The sequence below is a fragment of the Tenrec ecaudatus genome, chromosome 17 (assembly GCF_050624435.1).
Source record: "Tenrec ecaudatus isolate mTenEca1 chromosome 17, mTenEca1.hap1, whole genome shotgun sequence".
Taxonomy (NCBI): Eukaryota; Metazoa; Chordata; class Mammalia; order Afrosoricida; family Tenrecidae; genus Tenrec; species Tenrec ecaudatus.
Window position 1 is genome coordinate 28,007,686 of NC_134546.1, and position 18,806 is coordinate 28,026,491.

At 43.1% G+C, this 18,806-nt stretch overlaps 1 protein-coding gene and 1 non-coding gene across 7 annotated transcripts in view; one reads left to right on the forward strand and one right to left on the reverse strand.

Moving 5' to 3' along the window:
* Positions 1-18,806, forward strand: part of CRIM1 (cysteine rich transmembrane BMP regulator 1) — a 228,893-nt gene that overhangs the window by 162,016 nt on the left and 48,071 nt on the right. For all 6 annotated transcript variants that reach the window (XM_075535936.1, XM_075535932.1, XM_075535934.1 and 3 more), the window contains one exon: positions 10,781-10,909. In XM_075535936.1, the coding sequence (XP_075392051.1) occupies positions 10,781-10,909 (129 nt within the window). The remainder of the gene's footprint in view (positions 1-10,780; positions 10,910-18,806) is intronic.
* LOC142431195 (small nucleolar RNA SNORA65) lies at positions 17,590-17,716 on the reverse strand. The gene has a single exon (XR_012780740.1). It is a non-coding gene; the product is annotated as a small nucleolar RNA SNORA65 (small nucleolar RNA).

The following is an 18,806-nucleotide window of genomic DNA, read 5'->3' on the forward strand; positions in this document are numbered from 1 at the left end:
CAGATAAGAGGCCTCCTCCGGTTCTGTCTTGGCCTGCCTTATCTCCAGTTTTCTGGCCCTGGACAGGCCACCGTTATCTGGGGTGCCTTAGGAGGCCTGATATATGTAGCCACTGGACTGCCCTATGAAATAGAGTGAGGCTCTGGAATTTCCCATTATTTGAATAGTCACATGGCTTAGTGGTCTAGTCCCCAAGAGCTAAAGAAGGCAGTTGACCGCATTAGATCTCAGAAGAGAGCAGAATCGTTCATCCTTGTCTCGCAATCCAGTAAGCAGAATTGGGAATTTCTAGAGACAAGCTACTTTAAATATATAAACCATTATTGAAACCCCCAAAAGGAGAAGTATTGAGTGAAATACGAGAAGAATTGGTCTCATTTATCTTATTCTTGAACTTTTTTTTTTTAATCTCCTAAAGTGTAAGAATCTAGCTGCCTTAATGCTTTTTGTAGGAATTTTCCCAGGGTGGAGTTTTTCCAGAAAGTTTTTTTGGAACAGTGATAGCTATCAGTGGATGTGTGACTGAAAATGGGTCAAGGACAGTGGTGCACAGCTGCTCCCACAGCCAGACAGCCTCCAACTGGGCTCTCATCCCAGAGCACAGAACTCTCCAAGTGGTTCAGACTGCAACCAGAAGGAGGTACCTTCCCGACAGTAGGCTGCCGCTGGGTGCTATGGACGGAGGAGAGAAGGCTCTGTATGCCTTCCATGAGTGGACTTTTCCAGAATCACCCACCGGTGCTCAAGAACTCACTTTGCCGTCAGTCTTCCCAGTGTTGCTAATCGGAAAGGGTGCTTCACACATTTCCCAATGGAGATAATCAGTATGATTGACAAGTGATAACAGCTAGTAGTCATCAAGGTAATGAGAAATACCTTGTATGGATTCATTCAAAACCAGACGTCCAGGGATGTTATACATATAGATCAGACACCGTGTAGAAAGCACACATTGACATTTTTATGCAAGCTGTAGATAGATGCCTGAGTTTCAGAAGCACATGGACATAAACACATACATTTTTAATAACTGAAGCTCAAAATTTATTCCTTTTTGTTTTTGTTTGTCCTAAAAGCATTGAGCTATCTGATAGCATTCTAGAATGGATGTGAAAAATTAATTAGCATTTTAAGATGTTGAATTTGAGTTTCAACTTCAGTCTTTGCAGGTTTGTTTGCATTTTTTAAAGAATTGGCCTTAAGATTATAAAAAGCAAGAAAGTAGAGTGTTACTGTGTGTAACATAAGTATAACTCCTAAATAATCATGCGCAGGTCTTGGAGTTAGGATGTGGTTTGATTTCTTTTAGTATGGCCCTGGTGCCTGATATTTCCTATGAGTAAGTGTATTATACGTAGATAACATTGCTTCCAGGAAACATCTGAACATCAATATAAAATACTAATATTCTTATTAAGAAACAGTGTTTAGGACATTCTGATGGGTTAAAAAATGGGGTTTTTTTATAGTCTTTGTACTAATGAGGCATTTTCCTGGGCTTCCTGTGATAGGAAAGATATAGCCATTCCTAATTTCTAAATGAGAGTAAATCGGGACGTGTGTGTGTTTATGTTGTTGCATGTTAGAGCAGATGGTTTTCCCAAAATTTTGCTCTCTAAAACCTGTGCTAAGAATTGGTAGTGAACACCTGCACTCCTGACAAAATACCAAGGGTTCTTGTGAAAAATTGCTCCTCTAGACAGTGTAAGGTGCTTGGAGACTCTTTAAAAACCACTCAGCAGAACAGAGGGTGCGAACACAGTGGTTCCCATTCAGGTGCAGAGTAGAACACAGCAAACTGCAGCTAGACATAACACCCATTTTTGTTCTTTATTGCTTCTAGGCTTAGAAAATATTTCTAGAATTCTTCACAAAGAAGCTGTTCCAGGGTTCCCTTTAGAAACAGTTGTAGCCAAAGACAATGAATTCCTGCTGTCTCAAGCTTTCTTCCTTTGGAGGACATTAAGGTTATTTCTTTAATTCCTCAGCTGATTCATTACAAGATGAGATGGAATTTCAGGGTGGTCCTGCAAACAGTGCTGCCATGAAGTTCCCACCTTTGTGGAAGTGTTTTCTTATTCCCCCAATGGGGAGATTCTTTTAATTCCTTTAGAAGAAGCCTCCTCACCATCGATGTACAGTCATGCGTAAATGCCTCCAAAAGCTTTATGACCTCCCTTGAACTGGTAATTTCCAAGCTTGCGCAAGGCAGTGAGCTGTCAACCTGCCAGGGAGGCGTGCACCGTCTGGTGAAGTTTGTCCCATCTGAATGCCATACCCACCTGTGAATGCCAGAACCCTGTTGCCATGCGGTTAAATGCCAACTCATAGTCATTCGATAGGAGAGGTTAGAACTGCCCCGTAGGATGTCCTCGGCTCTTTGTCTTTATACAACAAGCTGCCTCCCCTCGCGTCCACTGTGCCACTGGTGGGTTTGAACCACATACTTTCAGTGCATGGCCCCAAATTTACATACTGCACACCAGGGCTGTTCCCAGCTAATACACCATGCCAAGCCAAACTCACTGCCATCCTGTCAGTGTGAGTGACAGCAACCTCCCAGTGGGTTTCCAAGACCGTAACTGTTTATGGGAATAAAAACCCAGTCTCTCTCCTGAGAAAGCTGGTGGTTTCGAACTGCTGGCTGTGCAGATTGCAGTCCAACCGATAACCACTCCACCACCAGGGTTCCTTCTCCATTGAACGTGGGAGCACAAAAAGAGACCTGAACAAGAATAATCTTTTCTTGATCATCATATTGGGAGCTTATACAACTCTTATCACACTCCATCCACCCATCTATTGTGTCAAGCACATTTGTACATTTGTTGCCATCATCGTTCTCAAAACACTTTCTTTCTACGTGAGCCCTTGGTAGCGGCTCCTCATTTGTCTCCAGCCCCAACCCCCGAGGGTACTGCCCACATTCCAAGCGCTGTTGGAGAACCCAGAGAAAGTTTGAGGATAGTGACCATTCCTGAGAAACAGTTTCAGGGTGCTCTTAATTTCAGGGTGCTCTTTGGGCCTTCTTCAACCTTCCAGAAGATTCCTTATTTGGATTGGAAGCAAGGCAGTCATTTTACCTCAACTCTGTTACCATGATTCTAGATTCTCATACACCACTCCTTCCCTACCAAGAATTTACTGGGACAGAAAAAACATTTAAAAGTCTTAACAAGCCCTTGGTCCTTTGTTAAGCTATTCTTAAAGTTGTGAAAAGTACATATTGATTTTAAATACTTCAACTGAGGAAGGTGTTAAGTGTATCTCACATTTGAGTTCATTATTTATCATTTGAAATTGAATTTCCGTAGTCTCACAGTACTTCTATCCAAAAAATAATATTCCTGATGGTAGTAATAGTACCGGCTCTCAGATTACAAATTAATAGGCTGTACTGAAAGCCAACTCTCAGATCTATTTAATGATAATATCAGGTTTTTCCCCTAGATAACATATAGTTGCATACTTCCTGTTGTGAAAATATTTTCACAGAAATCTGACTAATAGAGATACAGTTTGACACAGTAGGAAATGATGCACTAAATGTTGAGTGAATTATGAACAGGTAATAGAATCCATGACTTCAGATGAAGTGTCAGGAGACAGCTACTTGCCTGCAAATGTGACTGCTACCAATCAGCAGTTACTCTGGTGACAAAGCGTAGCGACAGTCAGGACCCAGGAAACACGGTTCGCCGCCCCCACATGGATTTTAAAATATATTTCAGCTTGTACTTGAATGCAAAAACAATACTCATTTTGCTAAATGTAATAGAACGAGGTGACAAATGTTACCTTTTAGAAAAATATAAACTTCTGTCTGTATTTAATATATTACAGCAAATGTAGTGTTCAGCCTAATCTATCGGGGAAATGGAATAGTTCCAGAGTAAATCGGCAATTTCCATGAATAAATGAGTTTGTTGCATTTTCTTATGTTTTAATGGATATTAAGGATGTCAGGATTTGACATGGTTCTTCTCCATTTCCTCCCTCTAATGTAGGTCACCGGTGAATGGGAAATGTTCATCTTAGAGTTACAGCATGGTTTTAGCTTTTTTGTGTGTGTGTCTAGTGTTTTGCCGCATCATCTGAGACGTGGAAGACATCTAGTGGGACTCTTTGACCTAAAACCTTTAACACTTTTTGGACCCCATTTCTTCCTGCTTTGAATGTTTTGTGGGGAACCGTGTGTTGTCAGTAATGGAAGGAATGCTGAATCAACATTCCAGGACGTTTGTGATGAAATATGGGTTTTTAATTCATATTATATGAGACGTATATCTCACTGGATGATAGGCATACAGAGGGATGCAAACGCTGGATTTGGAGGTAAAAATTATGTAGAACACATATGTGCTTCCTGAGTCAGGTTGCAGGATTATTGGAGAACATGTGTTCCACTGGCCTCTGCTCTGCATCCTGGGACAGTTATTCCTAAGAGGTTAGATCATCATGAGAAAGGCAACTTCCAAATAATGCACAGGAATCCAGGAATAGACTTCCAAGGGTATATCCAATAATATAGCCAGTAGAGACCAACGTTTTTGCAAAATCACACTTTTAGGATGCAGCACCTCATACAATACCCTGTAGCATGAGATTTGTAGCACATGGACCTTTCTTCCATTCCCAACAGAGGTAGGTCCCCTCCATGAATGCTGGAGGAGGGGAATGCAGGTGGGCACTCTGTGTCCCGTGGGTAGTGGAGGAGGGGAATGCAGGTGGGCACTCTGTGTCCCGTGGGTAGTGGAGGAGGGGAATGCAGGTGGGCACTCTGTGTCCCATGGGTAGTGGAGAAGGGGAATGTAGGTGGGCACTCTGTGTCCCATGGGTAGTGGAGGAGGGGAATGCAGGTGGGCACTCTGTGTCCCATGGGTAGTGGAGGAGGGGAATGCAGGTGGGCACTCTGTGTCCCATGGGTAGTGGAGGAGGGGAATGCAGGTGGGCACTCTGTGTCCCATGGGTAGTGGAGGAGGGGAATGCAGGTGGGCACTCTGTGTCCCATGGGTAGTGGAGGAGGGGAATGCAGGTGGGCACTCTGTGTCCCATGGGTAGTGGAGGAGGGGAATGTAGGTGGGCACTCTGTGTCCCATGGGTAGTGGAAGGGTTACCATACAGCAAGGTGTAGTACTCTATCAGTCTTTTGTCACTTTCACCATTCTGTGGCAGTTGCTCTTTTCCTATGATGCTGGAAGCTTTGCCGGTAATATTTCAAATACCTGCATAGTCCCCTATGGTGAACAGGTTTCAGCACAGCTTCCAAACTAACACTGGGAAGAAAGGCCTGGAAAGCTACTTTGGGAGAAAGCTTGGCCAGCGAAAACCTTGCAAATAGAGCAGAACATTGTCCAATGAAATGCTGGAAGATGAGGTGTGTAAGTTCGAAGGCACTCAAAATGAAACCATGAGAAAAGTTACCTCTTCAAAATAGAGTCTGCGTCAAGGACATGGATGGAACTTTTGGACCTTCATTTACTGGTGTGGCAAAGCTGGGAAAGAGAGGAAGTAGCTCAGACATCCACTAATAAGTGGTACGTGGAGTGTACAAAATGTATCTAGGAAGATTGCAAATTGTCAAAATGAAATGGAACACTGAAGATCAATATTGTAGCTATTATCGCCTGAAAGAATTGGAACTGAGCCATTTTGAACCAGACCATCATATGGTCTACCATGCCGAGAAGGACAAGCAAGTTCGTGAAGATCAGTGGTGTCACGTTCATTTCCAAAACAACATTGCAAGCTTTGCACTCACTGGTAAGATCCATACATCTACAAGGAAGACACATTAATACAACCATTGTTCGAGTTTATGTACCAGCCTCTCATTCTAAGGATGAAGTAATTGAAGAGTTTTACCAACTCTTGCAGTCTCAAATTGAGCAAGCATGCAATCAAGATGCATTGATACTTACTGTTGATTGGAATGCCAATGTTATAAGCAAAGAGAATATTGCAAGACTTAATTATATCCGTTTTCAACAATTTAAACAAACGACATGTGGTCCCTGCTGGATGGAATATACAGGCATCGAATCAACTACATGTGTGGAAAGAGACAAAAGAGAAGCTCAATATCATCAGAACAAGTCAAAGAGCCAACTGCGGAGGTAGACCATCAATTGCCTACATATACAAGTTCAAGTTGAAGCTCAAGATCATTAAAATAGTTCTACCAGGGCCAAAGTAGAACGTTGAGTATATCCCACCTGAATTTAAAGGTCATATTAATGAAATTTGGACCACTGAACATTAACGACTAAAGACCAGATGAGTAATGAGAAAACAGCCAGGAGATCATACATGAAGAAAGCAAACACAAACTCAAAGCTCACTACCATTGAGTTGAGTTCCGCTCATAACAACCCTACAGGACCGGTAGGACAGCCCTTGTGAGTTTCTGAGACGGTCACTCTTTCCAGGAGGAGCAAACCTCATCTTTCTCCCAGGAGAGCCTGATGGGTTCGAGATGCTGACCATGCATTAGCAGGCCAACTCATCACCACCAAGACAAGGAAAAAGAGAAATAGCTGAAATGAAGGTCAAAAGACTCCAAATTTGTCGTAAATCTATAATTATTTCTTGAAAAGGAAGAAATAAAGCAAAAGAGGGAAACGTAAGAACTCAAAGTACGACTCAAGAAGACAAATGGTTATAATGAAATGTAGAATTCCATCACCAAAAGGAAAGAGCATTTCTTCAGCTGGAAGAACTGAAGAAAAATTTAAGCCCTCAGTTGCAATAATGAGGGATTCTCGGAGCAAAAAAAATTGAGTGTCAGGAAGCAGAAAGGATGTAAGACCGTTACAGCCACTGTACTAAAAAAAAGAGTTAGCATTTAGCCATTTCAGGAGGTAGGACGTGAACAAGAACTAATACGCCCGAGGGCAGAAATCCAAGCTGCATTGGCAATTGAAATGTTTCAACAAATTGAATGTTGGTAACACTCACTTCTATGTACTGAGAAATATGGAAGACAGCTACTTGACCAGCTGACTGGAAGACATCATATCTGTGCCTATTACATAGAAAGGTGTTCCAATGGAATGCGGAAATGAGGTAACTAATATTACATACAAGTAAAATTTTACTGAAAATAATTTAAGAAGAGTTACAGTAGTACAGTAGAACTGCCAGAAATTGAGGTTGAATTCAGAAAAGATATCATTACTGATATTGGTAAACGTTGGCTAAAAGCAGAGAATACCAGAAAGATAATTGCATGTGTTTTATTGACTCTGCAGAGGCATTCAGTTTTGTATATCACAACAAATTATGGATAATATTGCAAAGAATTTGAATTCCAGATCAGTAGGCCTGAAATAGGTTCACACACATCAAAGCGATACTTCCTTCATTCAGAATAAGGAAAGGTGTGTCAATGTTGTATCCTTTCACCATACTGAGCAAGTCATCCAAGAAGCTGAAAGATAGGATGAAAGAGACATCTGGATTGGAGGAAGACTCAGTAACCTGTAATAGAGGACACGACCTTCGTTGCTGAAATTGAAGAGTACGTGTAGGCCTCACTGATGAAGATGAGACTGTAACTTCACTGCATTACATGCCGACATAAAGAAGACAAAAATCCTACCAATCGAATCAAAAATCAGTATCGTGACAAAGAAAACACTGAAGTTTTTGAGGATTTCATTTTACTTGGATTCATAATCTGTGAGTAGAAGCAGCGGTTAAGAAATCAAGCAATGTATTGACTGGCCAGACTTGCTGCGGAAGACCTCTTTAGAGAGTTACAAAGCAAAGACATCACTTGGAGGACTAAGGTGTTCCTGATCCAAGCCATGGTATTTAATTTGCTTTATATGCATGCAAAAGCTGGACAAAGAATAAGGAAGACTAAAGATGTCTTTGTCTTATGCCTTTGAATTGTGGTGTTGGTAAATAATATTGAATATACAAAGGACTGCAAGAGAAACAATTTTGTCTTGGAAAAAGTGCAACCAGGATGCTCCTTAGAACAGAAGTGGGTAAGACTTCATCTATAGACTTTGGTGTCTGGAGAATGAAAGAGACTGGTGCCTGGAGAATGGCATCTTGTGTGGGAATGTAGAAGATCAATGAAAAAAGACAAAGATGCTCCATAAGATTGCTTGCCAGTGTGCCGGCAACAGTTGGCTCAGACAAAGCATTTGTGAGGATGGCGTAGGACCAAGCCGTGTTTTGTTCTGTTGCACATAGTGTCAATGCTGTAGGATTAGAACGGAGGGTCCTTCTATTCGCCCTTTTCCCTAGTTTACCTGAGCCACAAGTAGGGCATATGTTACAGGGAGACGTAGTGAAGGCATTTCCTGTCCTAGCAGAATGTATGCTTGGTCTAAGTCTGTGAATGTATACCATTTGGATACCTTCTTGGCTGATCAGGTCACGGTGGGGGGTTCTGATCATCAAGCAAGCCATTGAGGTGATTTCTTGTGCTTCTCAGCCACAGATCACAACAGCCCCAGTCCTGTCTATTAGGTACAGTTTGTGTCAAACGTGAGCCATACATTAATTGCTAGTGGGGAAAAGAAATCATTCAGAGATGAAAGATCATAATTGAAAAAGATGTTCAATACACACTCTTAACAAATCTGTAAAAGCAAAAATCTGTGCCACCCTATGACAGCATTTTCAAGGTCAGTTTCATCTTTATTTTTCCCATAATATATTTTTGAAGACATAACTTTCTCTTATACTTCCTACCTTAAATGTCAGTAGAGAACACATGGCCTTGATCCATGTACTGAATGTACTGAATATGCACTTGCACTCATATGATGTCTACTAAAATGCTGAAACTAGGGGTTAGAATCAGCTGTCTTCTGCCCCTGCCTTAGAAAGTCTCAGATTCACAATCGGTGCCCTTGGAGCAGAAAACTCTTTCTTTCCTGTGTTGTGACAGGTGTGCTTCTAATTGGTGCTGGTGCCCTGCTCTCTCTGTCATGTGTTTGTGGATAGAGTAGTTCTAAGAAAATACTGGTATTTTTGAGGGTGAAGGTTGAAACCAAATTAATATTTTTGGAGTGCTAATAACAGTAACGATAAAAAGGAAAAATGTGTAAATTCTCAAAGACTGAAGGCTTATGGTGGCTTTTATAAAACTGCAGGAAAATAGTGATACTGTATTAATTCAGCACGTCTTAGCACTTGTCTAAGCCACGTTTTTGATGTTTAAAGTTATCTGTCAGGAAGGGTACTTTAGCCATGGGAGGAAATTAGAGATTTATGGCATTAGACAGTTTACATATAAGTTTAAGGAAGATATTCTTCAAACTGCGTATATTGTAATAAAAATAGAGATTGAGTATTTTTACTGAGAGAATGCTGATCAAAGCATTTCTGCGGTAAGTCACAGTTGCCTGCTACCTGTGAAGGGCTGAATCACTGTCCCTTTTTCCAGATACAAGCTTAAGAGCCCTTGATGGGAACAGTAGAAACACTATTTTGGTCTCTTCCATGGTAACAGGAGATGAAACTGAAGAAGACAGTGTGGACTAACGGATAGAGTATTGAAGCTGAGGGCCAGGACCTCTACACTTCTTTTCTCAGCCTGCTACCGGGTGGCTCTGAAAACCTAGATAAGTCTGTTATACCCTTGCTATACCTCTTATATTTTCCAACTGTAACAATGTAGGCAAAGACATTCTGCACTTGGGTCCCACAAAGATACTGTAGAAAACAGCCTACTCTGAGAAAATTCATAGTATCATTTGGTAAGAAAGATGCTACATCAACAATGAAAAATACAACTTTCCTCTTGTTCCTAAATGCTCCCTCCTCCCTCATGATCCCAATTGTACCTTGCAAGTCTGGATAGAGCAGAGGATGTACCCTGGTACAGATAAGAGCTGGAAACAGGGAATCCAGGGTGGACGATCCCCTCAGGACCAGTGGCTACACTGGGAGGGTGGGAGCGAGGGTGGGTTGGAAAGGGGGAAACGATTACAAAGATCTGCATGTGAGCTCCTCCCTGGGGGATGGACAACAGAAAAGTGGGTGAAGGGAGACATCGGACAGGGCAAGATATGACAAAATAATAATTTATAAATTATCAAGCGTTTATGAGGGGGGCTGGGGAGGGAGGGGAAAATGAGCTGATGCCAGGGGCTTAAGTGGAGAGCAAATGTTTTGAGAATGAAGAGGGCAATGCATGTGAAAATGTGCTTTACACAATTGATGTATGTATGGACTGTGATAAGAGTTGTATGAGCCCCTAATAATAAAAAAAAGGAAAAAAAAGGAAAGATGCTACATAACTAGGTAAACTTACATAGCTGTTCCTTTCGACAGTGCTCTTCGCTAGCCAGATGCTATATGAGATCAAAGAAACTGGTATTTTAGATGAATCTCCAAAATAACCTGTGAACTGGAGAGTTGGGGATAATTTGTTGTCCCCTTTGCCTTGGTTATTGTGGAAAAATACGTAAACTCAGAAAACATCAGGAAGAAATAGAAAAAGCATTTGCAAATTAAATGGGACTAATTTGAACCCCTCATCTGCTTTCCATCATGGTGTCCATCAGGAAAGTATTTTGCCTCGACCTCAGAAAACATACCCGTTGCTCAGACATAGAGAAGCAGACCATTTAGATCTTTCCAAAACCTGGTCTCCAAATAGCTCTTTTTCGGGGTTAAAGATATGATGAGAATATAAAGTTTGGGATTTGATGAAATTTATTGATTAGATTTTCCATATGGGATTTCAAAGATGGAAGAGCATCCAAGAGGTAATTATATGTTTCATTGATTGTTTTCCCCTCCTTTTTATTATTAGAACCAACGTACATCACAATTGATCCACCTGCATGTGGGGAGCTATCAAACTGCACCCTGACAGAGAAGGACTGCATTTACGGCTTCACACTTGATCACAATGGCTGTCGAATCTGTCACTGCAAAACCAGTGAGTACGCAGGAGACTGCTTTTCTCTGAGGCCTCATAGGACACCGTCAAAGCATGAGCATATTACACGATTGAATATCTTTTTCACTCCTTTCAATGGCATCCCCTTGGCAACCTGAAAGAAGAAGAAAAGGGCACTTGCACAAACACACAGTCGTTGGTGATACTAGAGCGGCACCTGTATTCTGGTTTCCGTGTGTGTTTCATTGTGTTGAGAAGCACCTTGGCGTCCAGCAGAGTCATGAGCACAGCCTGAAGTGCATCTCCCAGCCTCCCAGCCATCTCCCTCCACAGCACCCTAACAGGAACGTCATTAGAAGATGTCACAGTCCACCTATGGCATCGTTAGAGTTGTCTTCATTGTTTATTTTTGTCTTTGCTTTTTAATCCAGTTCTGCCTCCATGCAGAATACGATTGTATCCCAGGTCATATCCTCTGAAAGTGGATAGAGTGTGTTGCATTTCTATTTGGAGGAGGAGAGAAAAAAAGTTTCATGCTTTAAGACAGTTTTGGATTCCCTTAATTCTTCTACCAAAATACCTTTCATGCCCTCCCACAGAACTTCTGCCAAAATTGATTGTCTTGGCCATCCTTCAGATGACGATTTCTAGAACTTTCTTGATCTTTCCCATCTTCTAAATGATATCCACGCTGTCACTTCTTACATGAAGATGTGACTGAGAAACAAAGGTAGCCTGTGTTCATTGCTAATTTGAAGAGCATGACTTTGGCTCTTCAGAGTTTGATCAGCAGGTAGAAGCAGCAGGTGCTTTAAGTGATTCTCCTTCATTCTGTATTTGAACACTTAAAAAAATGGAAATGTAAGACTAGCCTTCACAGGAAGCCAACTTGGTAGTTTTAAACCCTTTATTAACTGGTGGCATATTTTTTGAATTTTGATAAATGACTTTACCTGTGCCTCCCACTCTATATTGAATACGCACCCTTTGTATGTCCTCATGTAAATCACTGAATTAAAAGTAGTAATACTCCCTACGCAACCAAAGACCCAGCGCTGTAGCACTTCCGGCTTTCCTGCAAAGTGGCGTGGGGCTGAAGGTAGCTGATAATCTTCACCCCTTGAGGTCAGCTCCGTCGCTAGTTGGCCCGAGCCTTAACTGAACTCAAAACACATGCACTGTACATACTCCGTTACTTTCCTGGAGACCCTGATTTGCGGGTCAGATGGGAACCGCAGGCTATGCCTTTGAACCTGGGCTGGCTCGTGGTGGTCAATGCGCTCTTTTCCGAGTGCCACACGCCATAGTGCTGTGTTGTCTCAGAACAGTCCGAAAGCGTTCACTTCCGAAAGTTTTTAGTTACGAACACCAAGCTTAGTTTTCTGTCGCTTTTAGCATCCTTTGCCCCTTCGAAATGGACATGCGTGCATTCCCCCTGGCCTCCCAGAAGCACAGCTGGTGGGCCTGTAAGCAGGCTCTCCGTGGGCCTCGCACCTGTCGGGTCGGGTTGTCGGCTCAGGAACGACTTCGTGTAGATAAGGCGTGCATGTTCTGATGTATCAGGAATCTCGAACTTTACATTCCTCTGACCTTAATTATCATCGTTTTTCTTTCATCAGAATGTATTTGAGGATGCAGACTAGCATAGGCGTTGAGTGATACCGTTTTCTCAGTTACAGGTGGCCAGCAGACGGACCCCTGTCCCTCAGTTAGTGCTGATGTAGTCTTTGCAAAATTATTGCTTTGCTGATTATCTGTGACCATCGTTCCATCTCCCATGAATCCATCTGGGTCTGATCTGCCTTCCTGATACTTCTGTTTAGAGGAGGGCCAGCCCTTTCTACGGTCAGTTCTGCCTTTTTTCAGGGAAATAAAAAGGAAGGAAATGTGCACTGAGCCAAACTGACTCAGTCACCTCAAGTACGGACTCAAACAATCCGTAGTCCTGAAGATAGCAGGAGACCTCCGCATTTCCTTCCCTTCCGCATAAGGCCTTGTGCGTGAGTTAGAGCAGACGCGACACCAGCTAAGAACAGTCTTTTGAAAACTGAAAGGCAGCTGGGCTACACATCCTTCCTTTTTTAAAAAAATCATTTTATTGGGGGCTTGTACAACTCTTATCACAGTCCATACATTCCAACCTCTTAGACACATCCTTTCTGATCTTGGGATCTTACCTAACATTTTAAAACCTTTTCATTGGAATTTAGGTGAAAGTATACAGAGCAGATCAATTGTATAAGCAGCCAATTGTTTTCAGCTCCTCTGTCTCCTCATTGAATCATCGCTTATCCCACTCTGTCCCAGTGTTTCCTGTTTCCATTCCTCCTCCTCTGCTGGCCCTCTGTCCCGGGGTAGATGCCAGCCTTGTTAAATCTTAACTGGTGGATTATTCCAGCATGGGGCGTCTTGAAGGGTGTCTTGAAGCTTCACCAGTTTATCCAACCATTGAGCCAGGTCTCTTTTATGACTTTGAATTCTGCTCCATATGTGTCCCCCAACTCTTTCTGGGGCCTTCTGAGGTGACTCTTTTAGAGCCATTGACCTATCTAACTTCTTGCCTCAACTCTGAATTTGAAAAACACAGATTGTGGGGCGCCGGTGCCCTCCCACCTCGGTCGTGCTGTGCTAGATACACCACGTGGTTCTGTAGGACAGCTGACACTGTCGTTAAGTCTGGGAAACAATCTCCCTGAATCGTCATTAAAGCAAGTCAGATGGTTACCACTGGGCTTTGGCCAATTGCCACTGTGAGCAACATCCTGTTCCACCCTGCCTTTGCCTTAATGTCATCTTCTGGCTTTTTAACGTGAGCTCGGCACCTGTTCTCCCTGGCCAAATGGCCTTGCTGTAACCGCTGCGCTCTTGGTGGGAGGGGGGCGCAATACACGTGACCTGTGAGTTGTATAATTTTTTTTACATGTAGATCTTTATTACCTATGCGTTATTTGTAAAGCTTACTTCTGTTTATGGCGATTCAGCCTTTCTTTGTTCTCTCCGCCCAGATTGCTTCCTTCAACTGATGCAAAACTAGTGTCTGCCAAGCTATAAGTATTGGAAACCTGCTAGCAGGAATATCTTTCTTCTCTGGGAAGCCCCTTTGAGTTCTCAGTGTCCTGACCTTGTGTCTCTCTGTCACACAGAGTTCTCACTCACTGTCACCCTAGTCCTGAAAACAACCAAACACTGGCATTTCCCATTTGTCTCTGTCTTTAATGTTCTCAGGGCCCCTGCTATGAGCAGCGCCAATCATCCTCCGTCCAGCACCTTTGGAAGCCCTCAGGGAGAGGCGAGTCAGCCTCCTGCCCCCGCCCCGGAGCTCCGGAGCCTGGTGGAGGGGGGCTGGTCAGAGTCCCCACAGCTCTCCCCTCTGGCCCTGCGTCAGCCTAGCCTGACCCTGGATGATCGATCAGGGCAAGAAAGCCCTGGAGCCCCCTGCATCCTCCTGTAAAGGGCAGGCAATAGAACCCAGTCCCCGAGTCAAATCAATTAAAGAAAGCAAAGCTAGCTTCAGTTAACCTGGCATGTGGTCGTTGACTACACCATAAATGTTTGATAAAAATCCATTTGTGAGTCAGCCCACGCTGCCAACTAGCACGGAAAGCCTCCCGCTTCCTTCCCCTCCTTTGTTCCTGTAGCAGCCAGGCTCTGGCTCTTCCGGCCCTCCAAGGGCTCTCTCCCCTCTCAGGCCAGCTCTCCTGGGTTCTCTTCCTCCTCCTTGGTAAGAAGAGAAAAGAGTGTCCCTGGAACCAAACATAGCATAAACGCGTCTTTCCGCATTGCAGCTGCATGCTCCCTTACGTGACTCTCTCCGTCTCACCGATGCCCGATTTCCATGCTGTGCCACAGTTGTTTGTACCTCAATGATCTCTTTATGTAGAGAGTCAACCTAGTTCCCTTGACAGCAGGGTTTCTTTCAGACCAGCCCCCAAACGTTTCCTTTGCTCATTGGTTTGTTGTCTGTTCACTCATGTAAGCTCTCATTAATCTAGTATCTATCTGTTCATGTGCCAGCGATGAGGGGTACGCATATGAGAAAAATGATCCTTACCCTTGAGTAACAGCAGTAATATGTTCATGATACACTAACATGGTGTCATGGTATTGCGACAGTCTAGCACATTACAGATAATCACTTTAAGATGGAAATCAGAACCCTGTAGAAACATGTCCTTCAAAAGGATCTGGCCAGAATATGACAGAAGGTTCTTTCATTTGAACGTAGTGTAGCTTTGCTTTTTCAACCGGTAACAAATTACATTCTTGTAACACAGTTAAGCAAAGTAAGGCATCAAGGGCACACAGTGAATTTAAATTATTCCCGCTTTACTTTCTTAAAGATGTATTTAGAATCTTTAAAAAAGAATAATTATAGCAGAAGCTGTTTTAGACAGTGCTAGACTAAATGAAAATGAAATTATTCCTGCTTTACTTTCTTAAAGATGTATTTAGAATCTTTTAAAACTAGTAATTATAGCAGAAGCTGTTTTAGACAGTAGATTAGCTGGGCCTTCTACTGCAGCCAACAGTTACAGTCTTGGAAACCTCCAGCAGATCGCTTTAAGTCAGCCTTGACTCAATGACAGTGAGCTTTTTGTTTGTTTGTTTTTAATAACAGTATCCTGACACAAGCTATTCACCATCTCATACTGTTTGACCAGAAGTATTTGGTGCGATGGAACAGACAATTCTCTCCAACTTACTGTGCTTGCCTGAATGCTGAGTATTAAGTGAGATGGATATGAATCAACTGGCATCTTGTTTTTTACATCTTTACATCAGATGGATTTAGCTAGACTATTTGCAACTTCTCTTTGAGTTATCCCAGGGCACCAGGAAATGCAAACACAGATAAGCATCCAAAACTGGGCTCATCGTCAACTAGGGAGAGAGCCTTCTTGTTTTCGTTCTATTGGAACTCCGACCTGATACCTGTCGGGCTCAAGATTGAGCCACTATTTGCAAGACGGCCTCGCTGTATCTCATGGTCTCAGAAACTACTGGGAGCAGGTTGGTGGCAATGGCCATTGTCCAAGAGCGAGAAGTACTGCAGCAGAGAAGTAAGAGCGCAGCACCACCGAGGCGCTACCCCCGCGTGTTCTCTGCAGAAGGGCCACGGGTCATGGAGAGTGGGTTTTGCGCTCCATTTTCTCTCTGGGAGCGATCTCTTTCTCCAGCGTGAGCAGGCCATTTGCTGCACAGTTCCCATGACCCCGCCTTAATGCACGGGCCTGATACTTTGCCATTATTTATCACTTTCTCTTCTAAGGCATTTCCCCCCCGTGGACTAGAGCATGTCTTTAGCTCAGCGTGAACTCATAATGGTGAAGAATTGCAAGTGTAAAGCCACCTTTATTTTCCATGGTTGCCTTCTAGAGAGATGTACTCAAGCTTTCCAGACAAATGTATAAACCTCTACCCTTCTCTGGGCAAAGTATTGCTAATCCATCTGTTATGTTCTTTATTTAAATGTTCATCTTGATGATGCATTTCTCTTGAGGAAAATCCATAGTTGACTCATCTCAGTGTACCTTATTTAATATCTCCATTCCTAAACCACAGTAACATAGTGATACTGTGGTTAAGCACTCAGCCGCTAACCAGAAGATCAGCACTTCACACTTGCCTCTGTTCTGCACGTGAAAGAAGTGTTAGTCGCCTGTGTAGAGATCACAGCCTTGGAAGTCCTGAGATGGCTGGACTCTCCCAGAGGGGTAATGAATCAGAATCGACTCATTGGCAATGGGTTTACTCCTGAACTTGAAGATTGTCTTGGCTCATCGCTGTCAAGTACATTCTGACTCATGGTGACAGAGTAGAATGACTCCTTCGGGATTTCTAGGCTGTATCTTTCTGAAAGCATATCAGCAGGTGTTTCTTTTGCAGCACCACTGGGTGGTTTTGAACCACCAACTTTTGGGTTTGTTGTTATCATTAGGTGCTGGCCAGTTGGTCCTACTCATAGAGATCCAGAGTATTAAAGAACAAAGCACTCTCTGGTACGAGACCATCCTCACAGTCATTGCTCTGTGTGAGCCCATTGTTGCAGCCACCGCATCTTCCTCTCTCCTTGAAGGTCTTGCTCGTTTTCACTGACTTTCGACCAAGCATGACATCCTTCTCCCAGAACGGACTCCTCCAGGCAGCATATTTTGGCTCTGCTTCACTTCTCAGGGCCTCCAGGTTTCGTTGGGTGCCATCAGTTGGTGGTAACTCACAGCCCCCCTCACTGAACTGAAAGAATATTTTTTGAAATGCTTAATGCATGTCACTGCTTTGGAAAAGATGGCACCCTTGATAGGGGCAGAGCAGCAAATAGCAAGAATATTGATTAATTCATTCACACAGCACATTTTTATTGAGCACTCATTCCATGCATCAATCAAGAAAACAAGGTCCCACCTCAGTGCCTCTTTGGGCTGGGAAGCAGAGTCCAGACTGTAGCACAGGTGTGCATGAGAGCCCTTCTGAGTCAGGGGCATGTGCGGACTCTCCCCTCTGGGGCACAGCTGGCCTGCTGATGTGTATCCTTCATTTTTATTTTTCCCTTTTTGTCCTAATGCCTGTCCATTTTTTGAAACAGTTTTATTGGCACTTAATCTGCATATCACACAATTAAACATCTCAGTCACATCAAGAAGAGTTGTACAATCATCACCACAATCAATTTTAGAATATTTCCCCCCACCCCATGGTTAAATGATTTTTTTTTTTTTCTTGACTGTCCCCATGCTTTCGGCACAGTCATCCACATGAAAAACAACCCCGTCTCCTAAGCTGGGCTTTACTCTCAGCTCACCAATCGGTTGCACCAGGCAACAGAGAATGGTCAGGTGCAGTGACGGGTGGCTGGAAACATCACTATTGAAATGAGTGTGTAATCATCACAGGTTCATGCTCCCTCCCACATACATTGTTTGTTCCCCCTCCCCCTCCCTATCTCCCCCTATAAACCCCTTCAACTGTTCTTATCTCTATGCATCTACTCCTTTTGTGTGTCACAAACTAGGTAACCCAACAGAAATGATACAAAATGATAATAAAATGGTAAGGATAAAATAATAGCATAGGGATAAAAATACAAATCATGAACGAGAAAGAAAAGACCACTGCGGGCATTTAAAAGGCCAGGCAGGGCATTTTTGTCATGGAGCCAATAAGAAATACTTGCACCTAGAACAGTTTCAGGTACCCAGTTCCATCCAGCATAATCATGCTTACAGTGGTCGCTATCTGATCAGAAAGCTGGTCGAGACCCTTGCCTGTGGCTAGAGGGGACCTACCAGAGGCTTAGTATGACTGGACAATCTGTAGATGGGTTTGGGGCTCCCACTGGCCTCCAGTCTTCTACACGTTGGATATTTGCAATTTGTGCTTTGATACTTTCCCCTTGATCAGATTTGAATTTTGTTATTGCCCTCTTTGGATCACACAAGCTGATGTGCTTCTTCCGTATGGACTTAGTTGACTTCTTGCTTAGGTGGCTGCTTGTTTGAATACAAGACTTTAAGACCCCAGACACTATTCCAGTTGATAACTGGTGACCATCTGATTTTTCACCACACTTTGTTGTAGCACCCTTATCCTCAGTGATCATTACATGAGGGTGAGTATTGAGCAGGGCCATGTGATCAGAACTAACCGTTGTTGGATTGGGGTTAGAGTTCAGTGGGGACCCAGAATCCATCTGCTTATCCCTAGGATATGCATGACTCAGGTTTACTTTGGTGGCGGTGTAATGGCGTGCCCCGTATTATAACCTAGCAGCCTTGTTTGAACTTCTTTCAGTGCAAAGCAAGGGTGGTTACAGACAAGACAAATTCTTATCAAATTGTTTTCACTTGAATAGTCGGTACAGTAACTTTTCTTAGGTCTACGGAATGCTTCTTTCTTCTTCTTCTTCTTCTTCTTTTGAAACAGTCTCCTAACAATAACA